The sequence below is a fragment of the Triturus cristatus genome, chromosome 5_2 (assembly GCF_964204655.1).
Source record: "Triturus cristatus chromosome 5_2, aTriCri1.1, whole genome shotgun sequence".
In the NCBI taxonomy this organism is placed as follows: domain Eukaryota; kingdom Metazoa; phylum Chordata; class Amphibia; order Caudata; family Salamandridae; genus Triturus; species Triturus cristatus.
In genome coordinates this window covers 477,448,380-477,460,721 of record NC_140588.1, presented here as the reverse complement: position 1 = coordinate 477,460,721, position 12,342 = coordinate 477,448,380, and the positions used below count along the sequence as shown (strand labels likewise).

The window sequence follows — 12,342 nt, the reverse complement described above, 5'->3', positions numbered from 1 at the left end:
ATAACCTTCGCTACCATACGCACTCCTTTTATACCGAAAATATGTCCCTAATAGTAACACACGACGATGTCACTGATTCCGAACCCAGACAATGTGATGCGCAACTTCAATTGTCACACGTTTTTCCCCGCATACGTACAGGGCCAACAATCCCGTTTTTCCCGAGAGCAGCACTCACTTCCCTCTGCCCTACTACGGAACCGTCACCAGCTCCCCACGTTCCAGAAGCCGTACACACTACATAGAACTCAATACGACGACCTCAACAAATAGTATTAGTACATATACCAACATCAATCAATAAATCAATGAATCAAAAGCCTATGTACAAGCAATCTATCAGATCAAGACAATAATCTAAAACCATCATACTGCTACCATACACTCATATCAATGATATGATCATATGTACCATCCTCTGCTACCAGGAAACTGCTGCAGATCGGCGCATATAAATTCTCCCTACTTCCACGGACAGAGTAAATCCACAGTCACACGCACATACACTCATCATACGCTAGGGCCCATCACACTGAAATTCACACTATTACTCTATCCACACTGTATATAGGAGAGAAACCTAAACCAATCTGCATCTAAAACGAGGTCAATGCGACCATAAAGAAATTGTCCTGAGTCATGATTTTAAACATAGGAAATACATCTGGAATTCAATAAATGACAAAGAAATAACCACCCGACACTGGAATTGAAACAAATAGTTGTTTATCTAAATTAGTTCAAATGAAAGTCAATCAATAGCAAAATCATTATTCTCATAGTTACCTATTCTAGCTAAATGGGTCAGGACAGGTCTCTCAGTAAAGTCTCTCGAGCTGCCGTCCTCAGCATAGGTTCAGGAAGAAGTGGCCTCAAAAATCTCCAGACCCTCTCTAGTCTAGTAATATTTATAACAAAACTAACGAAATAAAAGTATCAAACAAATTCTGAATGTCCGTTGAGCCGCTGAGCAGAGCGAGCAGGAAAGGATGTCACTTGGTAACATTTAGAAAACCTCCGCCCAGGAAAAATCACAAAAATAAAAACACGGAAGAAGGAAACTCGAGTTTGCAAGCGATACATTTATGAATGCTCTTCCTTGGCCATAGCAGAGCCACCGCAGATTTATCATTGTTCATTGTGGCTTTATTCTTTTCCAAGGGCAATTGAAAGCATGCCCGGAGCTGCTGTCCTCACGGAAACTTTTAAATCAGACAGAGGCTGTGGTCAGGTGACTTTCAACCATGTTCAGCAAGGCCTCTCGTCACGTCTCAATCACTCGAGCGCAGGCTGTAAATAGCAGCCATCTTTGTTTAGGCCAAAACGGACCATCTTAATTAAAAGAAACACAAAACAACGTTACCACATCATACTGATTGTACAGTGTTAATCCCCACTAATACCCTTATGTGTATGTAATTACCTAGCCGTCTGCAACACAAAGAAGCATTAGCACACGTTATTTTTAAAGCGCAAACTCGAAACAAACAGCACTTTTGCAATACTCATTTAATTAAATTGCACATATTATTAAGCAACATGTATGCATTCCCACGTGTAGTTTCTCTCATTAGTAATATTGGTTAATTAAGACTTTTAACAAAACTAATAATTAGTGATTATAAATTAGTAATTTTAATCATAACATATAAACAAAACTGGAGCTTAAAACTCGATAAATTTTCAACAGAAAACTCTGCTCCAGCAGGGACACAAGGGGCTAAGCCTCGAATGAGGTATTTGGGGATCCATCTGGCCCAGAAAATTGGAGCTATATCTAAAATTAATTTGACCAGAGTTTCTAAGGATGTTTGTGGTTTGCTTCAGCGGTGGTCAAGCCTCCCTCTAAATATTTTTGGAAGGGTTAATTTGATAAAAATTATCATTTTGCCAAAAATAACTTTTCTATTTAACTCAATTCGGCTATCTTTTATGACACCAGATATCGCGAAACTGCAGGGAAAAATCGGCTCTTTTATTTGGAACACTAAGTCCTCTAGAATCTCCTGGAAAAAGCTTAGGAGAAGTTTATACATGGGTGGTCTAGCTCTACGAGACCTATTCACCTACTATCACTCATTTCATTTTAAAAACTTCAGAATATTGGCCAATAAGACGGATGCATCTTCACTGGGTTTATTGTTTCAGGCCCTATTGTATGACATCCCCCAGGGGCAAGAGTTTTTTCTTTTTAAATCCGGAGATCCGAAGTTCTATAAGAAAGTCAGGCTTAAGATTCTGGGTGCTGCCTTGAAGAACTGGTTATACATTAGGAAAAGTCTTAATATCCCCTACTATGCATCCCAGGCCCCAATTTGAGACTCCCCCGGTACCCCGGACTGTCTTAAAGATCAATTGTCCCAGCCCTCAAAAATGGCAGGCATAACATGTTGGGGTGATCTGCAGAAAGATTCGCAGCTCTTGAGCTGGGAGTCCCTCTCGGGTTTGACAGGAGGTACACTCACTAGATTTAAGTATTACCAGTTGTCAGGATGGTGGGCAACAAAATCCTGGGACCTTGAAGCATCAAACTCCAAATTTGATTCAGTCTCAAGGAGGGGTGGATGGAAACGGGAGGTTTCTTTTTGGTATTGGGCCCTTCTAGAAGCCGGAGGAATGACTGAATCCGAACTCCAAAAACTCTGGGGCATTGTCATTAGTTTCAACTCTACTGAAATCAAGGGCATTTGGGGGGACTCCTTTACTATGTTGCAGGCAGTTGTTAAACCTGCAGCACTTAAAAGAAATAATTTATATACTACACATAGGGTATATTTAACACCTGGAAAATTAGTTAAGGTGACGGGTCTAGAATATCATTGCCCTAGGTGTAAGCACCCGGCTGCGGACGATCTCCATATGTTCGTGGATTGCCCGAAGATCTCTAATTATTGGATTGAGATACAGGAATTTTTGGAGGACGTGTTACATCAACAAGTGGAGAGTACCCCGGGGACTATCTTTCTTGGTTTTACGACAGATTACGACCTTAATGATTTAGCCTCTAAATGTATTTTCTATGTCATTATCCTGGCAAGGCGTGAGATATGTAGGGCCTGGAAAGACGTAAATGCCCCAACATTAAGCCAAGCTTGACTACGTCTTTACACACATTCTTGAATAAGAATTTTAATTAGGAAAGGCTCTATGATGTGAAAATAGGAAAGCATGAATTCAGTGCCCGCTACAAATGCAGTGTTTCTTACTCTGTTAATTATCGTAAAGCATCTATTTTGCATCATTGACTTGAATAGCTTGGGATAGAATTGGATGATGTTTCAGAGAAGTGTCATCTTTAAAGCATTTTTGTTAGACCCTTCTACTCGTCCTCATGATTGTGGCAGTATAGTGCCAACCTCTGCAAACTGAACAACTCTGGCCTCTAAGCAGTTTGCGAAAAGTGGCCGAGATCCATTTTATGTTTATGAAAATCCTCCTCTTTGCTGCAGTCCTACGGTTAAGTTTGACAAATGGCTGTTTTTTTTAGATCTTTGTTATCTGAAGGAACCATTTTCACACTGCATCTAACTGATATGTGCAAATCTGGTTATTGTATTGCACTTGTGATATTTATATTTACCCATAGATGCGCACAGTAATTGAGGGCGTGTATAGTAAGAAAGATAATTTTTACAAGTGAACATGCTGCAAATTTCTCAACTCACCCCGGAGTTTCATGATATATTTTTTTTAACAAAAAAAAATGCCCATAATCTGCAGCCTTGTTCATCTACCTGTTTGTGGAACGTCGTGTAAACATGCACTATTCTGATTACTCACAGTTAGGAATACTCTATAACCGTTTTGCACCAGGAGGAGAGGAGAGAGGGTTGAGCTCAACGAACCACCTCTCGGAGTTAATTATGTAGCCAATTACCACATGCCTCCAAGGTAAACCAACAGCAACTTAATCAGCCCAATAAACTAACCGTCCCTACAAAACAAACCCACATTATGTTGTTGTTTAATCCCCAAAATGATAGTGCACCCAACAGAATGCTTATAGTGATTCAGCCAAATGTAGTGAACCAATGGCTATGCAACAGTAGTTTAAATTACATACATATTAAGTGCCCTTCTAGGCAGAAAATTAATCTTCAAAGAGTCAGACCATACATTAAAGTGATAGATATTTGGGGTTTCTTTTGGATTGGGAAATACTGCATTAAGAGATGAAGGGATTCTTCAAAACTCCAAGTGCCTTCTTTTTTTAAGAGCTGCTACGAGAACACCATGTTTGAAAGATGAATTTATTTAAATGCATACAAACATTTTATGGTAAAAGCTGCCATTCTTTTCTCTTATAAAATGATATATGCACACATAGGGGCTTTATTTCTAAGTCTGGGCAGTGAACTCCCCTCCGCTTGCGGAGTTTGCAGAGTTTTCCACACTCTGCGTTGCAAGGAGTTCCCAAAAACTCTGCTTCGTCAAGTTGGTGAGCGTGAGCGAGGAAACCATCTCCCGGCGATATTTTACCTTGTTCACGATCAAGTTGGTGAGCGCAAGCATAGAAAATCAAACTCCCAGCGAGATTTATCAAAGCAAGCGATCAGATTTCTCATTGCGAGTGGTCACATATGCTCGCAACTGCTCGCATTGAGAAACCGTCTGTTCATGTTGAGAAAGCTGTCACTCGAGTACAAATCTACTCTAGTGGCAGAAAGGAAGCAGCGCCTGCTTGCGCTGTGCATGGTGCCGTTCGCCATGATTGCACTGTGCGGAAAAGCACCTGGCACTGAAAATCACCACGAACGGCATTTATCTAACGCACTCCGCTGCTTGTGGAGCTCCACATAGCGCAGCGAAGTATTTTTTGTGCAGTTTGCGGAGTTCCACGTAGCGGAACTTCACGAACTCCGCCCAGGCTTATTTATTTCCCACCACAAACAAAAACTTTCTCCCATCTATCAATTAGGGATATTTACACCATCTGGTCAAAGGTTCCCACTTCTTTCATGCTTGAATACAGCAGTGACTTGATAAATGATGGCCTGCGAACGTTTGCAACATGACAGGACGGTACCTTATGTTCACTGCTTTAATAACTCCTGACTCCTTAAAGCAAGAAATCATTTTTTTAATCTTTAACATGCAGTGGATGGTGAACTGTATGTCAAAGCAATATTTACACAGACATGGCTGCAGATGTGCATTTCCATACTATCTATGGCCCTGAATGTATATACAGAAGGAACACAAAACAGGAGGTCCAAGTCAGAGATCAGAATAATCTACTCTAGACTGTACTGTTTTCAAAAATCAAGGATGGTCAATAATCAGATAAAACTGAGCACCCTGGGGTTTATTTAGAAGCCCCTTGCCCCACCCGTGCGTCACTTTTCCCCAAGGTAAAAGTGACGCAACAGCGGGGCAAGCAGCTTGTAAATAAGCCCCCAAATCGCCATTCTTCTGGAAAGACTTAAAGACACACCTGTTCTGACAGTACCTTGATATTTAACTTGTTATCTGTCTCCTTAACCCCCTTGTCCCACTCAAACGTTTTCATGTTGTAATGTGGCAGTTTTGTGTAAAGACCTCGATTGTTCGGGTTATGTCTGCGCTATACAAACACCTTAAGCAAATAAATACAGCTGTAGACACATTTCGCAATTTTTATCCCGAATATAGCTGATATATTTGTCAATATAATGCACCCTGTGGTGGGGTGAACACTAAAATTTCCAATCTTAAACTGAGAAGAAATTAACCTGTTAGTACACATCCAATTAATGTCCAGTAAAAGCAGATTTCCTCCAGATGTAGAGCGCTACGGAAAATAGACAGAGAAACAGAACATTTCAAGTTGATCTTTTGATTTCAGTTCAATATAAAGGATTTACCAACAATGCTCAGATTGTTTTTTCTCAGCATTGACTTCTTCTGTGTTGATTTGCATAGCTGTGGAAATGGAGGCGGTGATTCCACACAATGTGTTGCTTCCCGGTGTAGCAAGTGGACTTACTCCTGTTTATCATCGATACTCCGAACAATACCACTCGTTCCAGAACTCAGCATATTCCCCTGGTGCAGGTGAGTTAAGTGTTTTAAACTTTGTGCCCACAGAGTAGAAACAGTGCCGCATGCGTCCTCAAAAAATTAAGTATACAACGCGGCATCACACTAACCCAAACGAGAGTTTGAGCTGTTAGCGTTGTAAATGACAATGTCCTTTGCCCATGTGTTTATTTTTAGTGGAGTGGATGCATGTGATGTGGAGGGGAATTTTGTGGGTTGAATTTGAATTACTAATTGTGGTATTGTGGGGTGTGGAGTGTATTTGTGTAGTGAAATTACGGGGCATGGTGAATAGACAGGGGTGAGAGCTGCACAGAATACATAGAAAGAGATAGGTAGTTTGTGCAAAAAGTAGATAGAGGAGCAGATAGAGGATGTGATAAAGAGAGGAGGAAGGAGAGGAGAACGGGCTATAGATGCATAAAGATTCCGTGTATGCAGAAAACACCCAAAAAAGAGATGGAGAGCATGGGTTTGAGGGACAGAAATCTTGAAAAGGCACAGGAAAGAAACTGTGTTCGAAGATCTGAAGTGAACCCTATTAGAGAGGTGGGAAGAGTGCATGAGACATCGAGAGAGAGGTGTGTGTGTGAGAGAGAGAGAGGTGATAGGGAAGGGCACCCGGGGCGGGTGGGTGGAGGTGAGAGCTGGACCACTGCACAGTGCTAGGAGGTATAGGAAGGTAGAATGTGTGGGAAGGCAGTGAAGAGAGGAGACATGGAGTGTGAGGGAGGGATGAGAGGGTCGCAGTAAAGAGGGGGTATTGATAGTGTGAGGAAGAGATGAGGAAGCAGTGGGTATGTGGGAGATAGCTGAGAGGGTTGGTGGAAGTGTGAGGTAGAGATGGGTTGTTTTGGGATTGTTTGGTGTGGAATTATTGTGTTGTGGAATTATGTAATGTAGAGTTGTGTAGTGGAAATATGTGGTATGGTGTACTGTGGAATTATGTGGGTAGTAATTAAATGGTATTAACTGTCATGGAGCTATGTAGAGTGAGGTTGTGTGTGATGGACTTAATTATGTGGAAAGGTATTGTGTGTTGTGGCGTGGTAGAGAGTAGAGAGGAGAGGTTAAGGATAGAGAGGAGTGGTGCAGGGTAGAGTGCGGAGCTGTAGAGTGGTGTAGAGTATAGTGGGGTGGTGTGCAGTGATGCAGAATAGATTACAGTGGTGTACAGTGGAGTAATGGAGAGTAGAGTTGGGTAGAGTGTAGTAGAGTGGCGTAGAGTTGAGTGCAGTTGCGAGATTGCAGTGGTACAGAATGCATCAGCGCATAATACAGTGGTGCAGAGTGCAGTTGTGCAGTGCCGCAGAGTGCATGGTAGAGTTTATTGGCAGAGTAGAGTGGTGAATAGTAGATTAGAGGGGCATACAGTAGAGTAGTGCGTAGAGTAGAGTGGTGTGCAGAGCATAGTGGTATGAGGATAAGGATGTTTTATATGGCTAGCCACATCCGTGCCAAATGATATAGTGAAAAACAAATTGCACATCTACAAAAAAATAGCTTGCGGCATTTTTCATGGTGTCAAGCGATGAGAAAATGTCCAAATCTCCCAGAGACATACAGTGACTGTAAGTTCATCCCTGAAGTCACCATGAGGATATGCACTATTATCAGCGACACAAACAAGCGGGAACTACAACATTGCCATTTTAGCTCCATTAACCTAATAACAATGCACCATCATTGCTGGGTCCTTACCCATTCACGTTTTTTTACAGTGGTCCTTCACTCCTACAGGTTATTAGAGGGCTTTCCAAAGAACACAAATAAACTACATTTGATACTGGAAATCATATATAATTAATGGGTGTTTAACTGCCATCTAAAATATGAAAGGGTAGGTTTTGCTCTTATGTCATTGGATAAGGAATTCCAAGTGTTAATAATGGCATGTAAGAAATCAGTTGGTTCTGTACCTTGAGCTGCAAGGTCTTTGGGCCTTTAATGCCATCTCTTGGCTGAAGAAGGTGGGTGGCCTAGATAGGTAAGTTGCTTCCGGTGAATGACCCTGCCACATCATTTGAAGCTGATTCTAGCGTGATGCAGCCAGTGAAGATTACTGAGTCTTGAACTGAAGTAATTTAAAGCCCCAAATAAAAGATTTACTCTTTGGAACATACATAAGGACAGCCAATCAGATAATATGGCTGGCTGTAAGTTGCAGAGACCCATACGAGAAGAGAGGCTTGAAGTGAACTTAAAAGGCTAAAGCAGCAGTTCCGGAAAATGCCATCCACTTCCCCACAGCATGGTGTCCTATTCCTATCCTGGGCTGATGGCATGTGGTTGGAGGAAAGATGGTCATAGGAAGCCGATCTTGCTCTATGCCTTGATAGACAGTAATTGCAGTACTGGGAGCTTAACACAAAAAATGATTGGCTTCAGGGTTGTTAGTATAATTATGGTACCAAACCAAGACTACAGCACCCAGAATGCAATTGATTGCCACAATAAAGTCCAGGACTCGATAGTGTTCATGGTGACTTTAAGTGAAGTGGTCACCCTAGTGGGGCCTTTCCAGTGTTTTATGAGCTCACTTCTCAGAAAATGAATTTATCGACCTTACAGAAGGACCACTTCATACAATAAAATCCTCCAGAGAGGGTTAAAGACATGGTTCTGCAAACATCACATACTCCAGTCATGTGATCTAATCTATTACATTTACAAACAACAGTAAAAAATATATATATATATATTTTCTTTTTTTAAAAGAGGGCATATGATTTCACCAGCAGGCCACTTTCGCATGAGATAGCTATTATGGTGGCTTTAATCTTACTTGACCTCTTCGGTCAAGCCAGCCTCAGGTCACTTTTATGGCTTGTTGGCCAGCTTTAGTCTTGTTTCAAATACAACCATGATTACACCGATAGTTGAATTTTCAAAAGAAAGCAGATTGTACTTTCGAATACACACCAGTAGGTGGCAATGTCCATTTATAATATAAATGGCTCATCCTGCTGCATTCAAACTGCAGTGAGCGAGGATAACGTGACGCTTGAGGTTTCCGTACTCAATTCACATGCACTTGGTAAGAAAACCCTCTCAGTGTGTATGGTAACAACAGAAATCGTCACTCCGGTTACTGGACACAGATTGAGGAAATGGAAACTCCATCCTACATGAGTGATGCGAGGCAAAAATCTATGCACACACAGCAATCGCACAATAAGTGTTCCTGAAAACATGGAGTCTTCAAAAGGAAAATTCTGCGTCCACGGAAAGTGCTGCCAGATGCCCGCACGGTGAGCCATGTAAAACAAGGCAGGCCAGCAAAACAACTCAAGCATTGGCATAGCCAATAGGTCTCGCTTTTGGAACCTTATAAGTATTTAGTTATGCAGCACAATATCCTTGGTGCAACAACATCAACTGTTGCATGGCTAAGCACTTATATAAGGTCCCAAAGGCGAGATCTATTGGCTAGGCCAATGCTTGTTTTTTCTTTCAGGGCTTTGTTTATCTGCTGACAGGAGAGCTGCTGGTTTCCAGCAAGCTATTACCGAGATTCATAAACACCCGGCTCAAGGTTTATCCAGTATGGGAAGATAAACAAGCATTTGCAATGCAATAGGTCTCGCAGTTACGAGAGTTTCAGCTATTGGCATTGTAAATAACAATGCCTTTTATTTATGCTTAAAAAAAAAAAAGTTATTATTATTATTAATGTCAATAGCTCAAACTCGCGTTAATGCGAGACCTATTGCATTGCAAATTGCAAAAGACCTTACAACTCCGAGCCCCGCCCCGTGCGCATTCTGTGGGAATGTGTGTGCGCAAGTTGACCGGGTGTGTCTTTTGAATTTCATTGTCAGGCTGTACTTACGATCGCGAAGACATCAATGAGTTCTCCCCATCTCGTTACTGTATTTAAAGTCCTTAAATATTGTATATGTTAGGTGCTTGTGTAATAATATCCTCTTTTCAGCGCTCCAATGTTGAATTATCTCGGTGGCTTTTTTTCTTGCCGCTTCGTTTTGTTTAAGAAAGGTCACAAAGAACATATGGCGCGACTGCTGGAATGCATATAAGTTTGAAAGAGACACTTAATAGCATCTGCTAGCATAGCTTGAAGCTAGCCACCAAATCCGGTGTCTCCTATGCAAAAAAAAAAAAAAGAGGAACAGTAAAGTGTGAAAAAATCCCACACGTATGTTATAAGAAAGAAATAGCACATGGTAGTTGAAAAAGAGCGCTATCTTTTCAGGTAGTGGAAGATAATTGAAGTTTCGAATAAAAAAATGAATTCTGCAACAAAGTAAAACATCGAATTGAGGCCCAGAATGTGTAAAGCGAGCTTAAAGTTAGAGGAGATTCTGGAAAGCTGAGTCACAGAGAAGACATTTTGTAACTTGCAAGGCGTTATCACCAGCGCAGGGAGGCTGACAAAGAGAGAAGCACAGATATGAAGGATCTGCCCCCATTTCCTAGCAAGAGAATGTCCTGCACCCTTTCGGCGCTGGTGCCAGTAAATGCACAAACTGCAAGTCCCCGTCCGCTGTTTTTATGGCTGAGAGTGAAAAGGCTAGAAGTACAGTGAGCATAAATAGTTTTATTTATTGAAGAAAAAGACACGCACACTTTAAAGCTTTTCAACAAGCAGGAAGGGGGTGGCAAAGGGTGTGCACTTTCACGGCGGCTTTGATGTCCTCAGTGGCCGCGCGGCTCACTGAGGACATCAAAGCGGCCGTGAGTGAAAGTGATCACGCAGTGCTTTTCAGGCTGCCAAATGGTGCGCGCGCCCGGCGCACATGCACTGTATTTGGAGGCCTGAACAGCACTCGTTTGCACTTCCAGATCCCCCTTTAACAAAAGCTCTCGCGAGAGCAGCGCTAAAGCGCTGTCTCAGGCGAGACCTAAAAAACAGTTCACTTGCAGCTCATGCAAAAAGAGTCCATGAGCACGAGCCTCTGGTTATTTCAAGCATGGGAATTTCGTTAGCCCTTGCATGGAATAATGCTTTTGAGCCTTTGTGCCAAACTGTGTGAAAATTGGAATTTAAGCTGAATTATTTGCGTACGTAGCACCAGGCCCCGTTCACCGATTACCAGAAGAAAACTACTTACCTTCTGATCGTAGTAAGTTTTCCACATGAGTGTAACATTTGACAAAGACTAGACACGAGGACAGACGCAGCGACGACACAGTATGCAATAGAAAAGGCACGTACAAAGACATAGAATATACCTGCTGCACCCCACTGCCCCTCCCACCCCCAACAGAATAATGACAAATGGGGGAACCCAAATGCTGCGACAGGAAACACCCAGAACCTGTGCTTGAGAATGTACAGACCCTAGGACAATAAACACATTGAGAAGTGGATAAGCAGAGGTGGGCGAGCCACTGAAGGCTCGAACCAGAAGACAGGTTCTGGCTCAGGCCAAGGTCCTCGTGGACCCTCGAGCCAAAAACGAGCTGAGCCTGTCACTCACGCATGCTCTAACCTCGCGCACCAAGCATAAATAAAAGAACAAACCACTGACCTCTGATGTTAAGCAGGGGAAAGAAAATGACCCATCTAGTAGCTGAAGTGTAAAATGTGAAGCCAGTAAACCTGGGATCAACCTGGTTTCCATGCTTAACCAAACTGTTTGATCTTACGCAAATAGGGGCATATTATCAAGACGGGCGATAAAATTATCGCCGCTTTAGCGGCAGAAAACCCATGTTAGATGTGAAGGAAATCTAACCTGAGCTTCAATTGGAATTCCATAGAGCATATTATCAAGCCCATTATCGCCGTTTTTGATAATATGCCCCATAGTGTATTTCACTATTACATATGAATGCATCTTGAAATAAGGCGATTGAAATAAGCATGTTCGAGATGTATGCTATACACAAACCTCTCATGTTTGATTTATTAGACTATAATGTTGCTTCATGTGTAATAAGAATCTATGTCACATGTTGGGGCACACAACAACAGACTGTTTTTTTGCATCTTTTATATAGCGCGAACTCGACCCGAAGGTATTGGAGCGCTGTACATGAGCACCGTATTTACATTACATATTCAGGCATGGGGAGATTAAGTGATTTGCCCAGAACCACAGGATGTGGACGCGACCTCGAGGCTCGAACCCTGGTTTCCTGCACCAAAGTCGGCAGTTTAAGCCGACGGACCACATCCTCTCCCCTCTTGCCTCTTACATGTTAACCCTCCGGTCTGCTAGTAAGTTGAATAGGACAGCGGATGTTCAAATAGTGAGAAATGGAGACACAAACACTGTCGCTAGGAGACAGGAGGCACTGCGCACAAGTCCTGGGACAGGAAACACTGGCATGTGTAGAAGAACATAAAACAGGGAACAA

At 42.2% G+C, this 12,342-nt stretch overlaps 1 protein-coding gene across 4 annotated transcripts in view; it reads left to right on the top strand.

Moving 5' to 3' along the window:
- Positions 1-12,342, top strand: part of LOC146823179 (putative G protein-coupled receptor 141) — a 264,196-nt gene that overhangs the window by 179,673 nt on the left and 72,181 nt on the right. For 2 of the 4 annotated variants that reach the window (XM_085607461.1, XM_085607460.1), the window contains exon 2: positions 5,902-6,033. The exons of the other annotated variants lie outside the window; for them this stretch is intronic. In XM_085607461.1, the coding sequence (XP_085463587.1) occupies positions 5,910-6,033 (124 nt within the window). In that variant the 5' untranslated portion in view covers positions 5,902-5,909. The remainder of the gene's footprint in view (positions 1-5,901; positions 6,034-12,342) is intronic. 4 annotated transcript variants of the gene reach the window in all.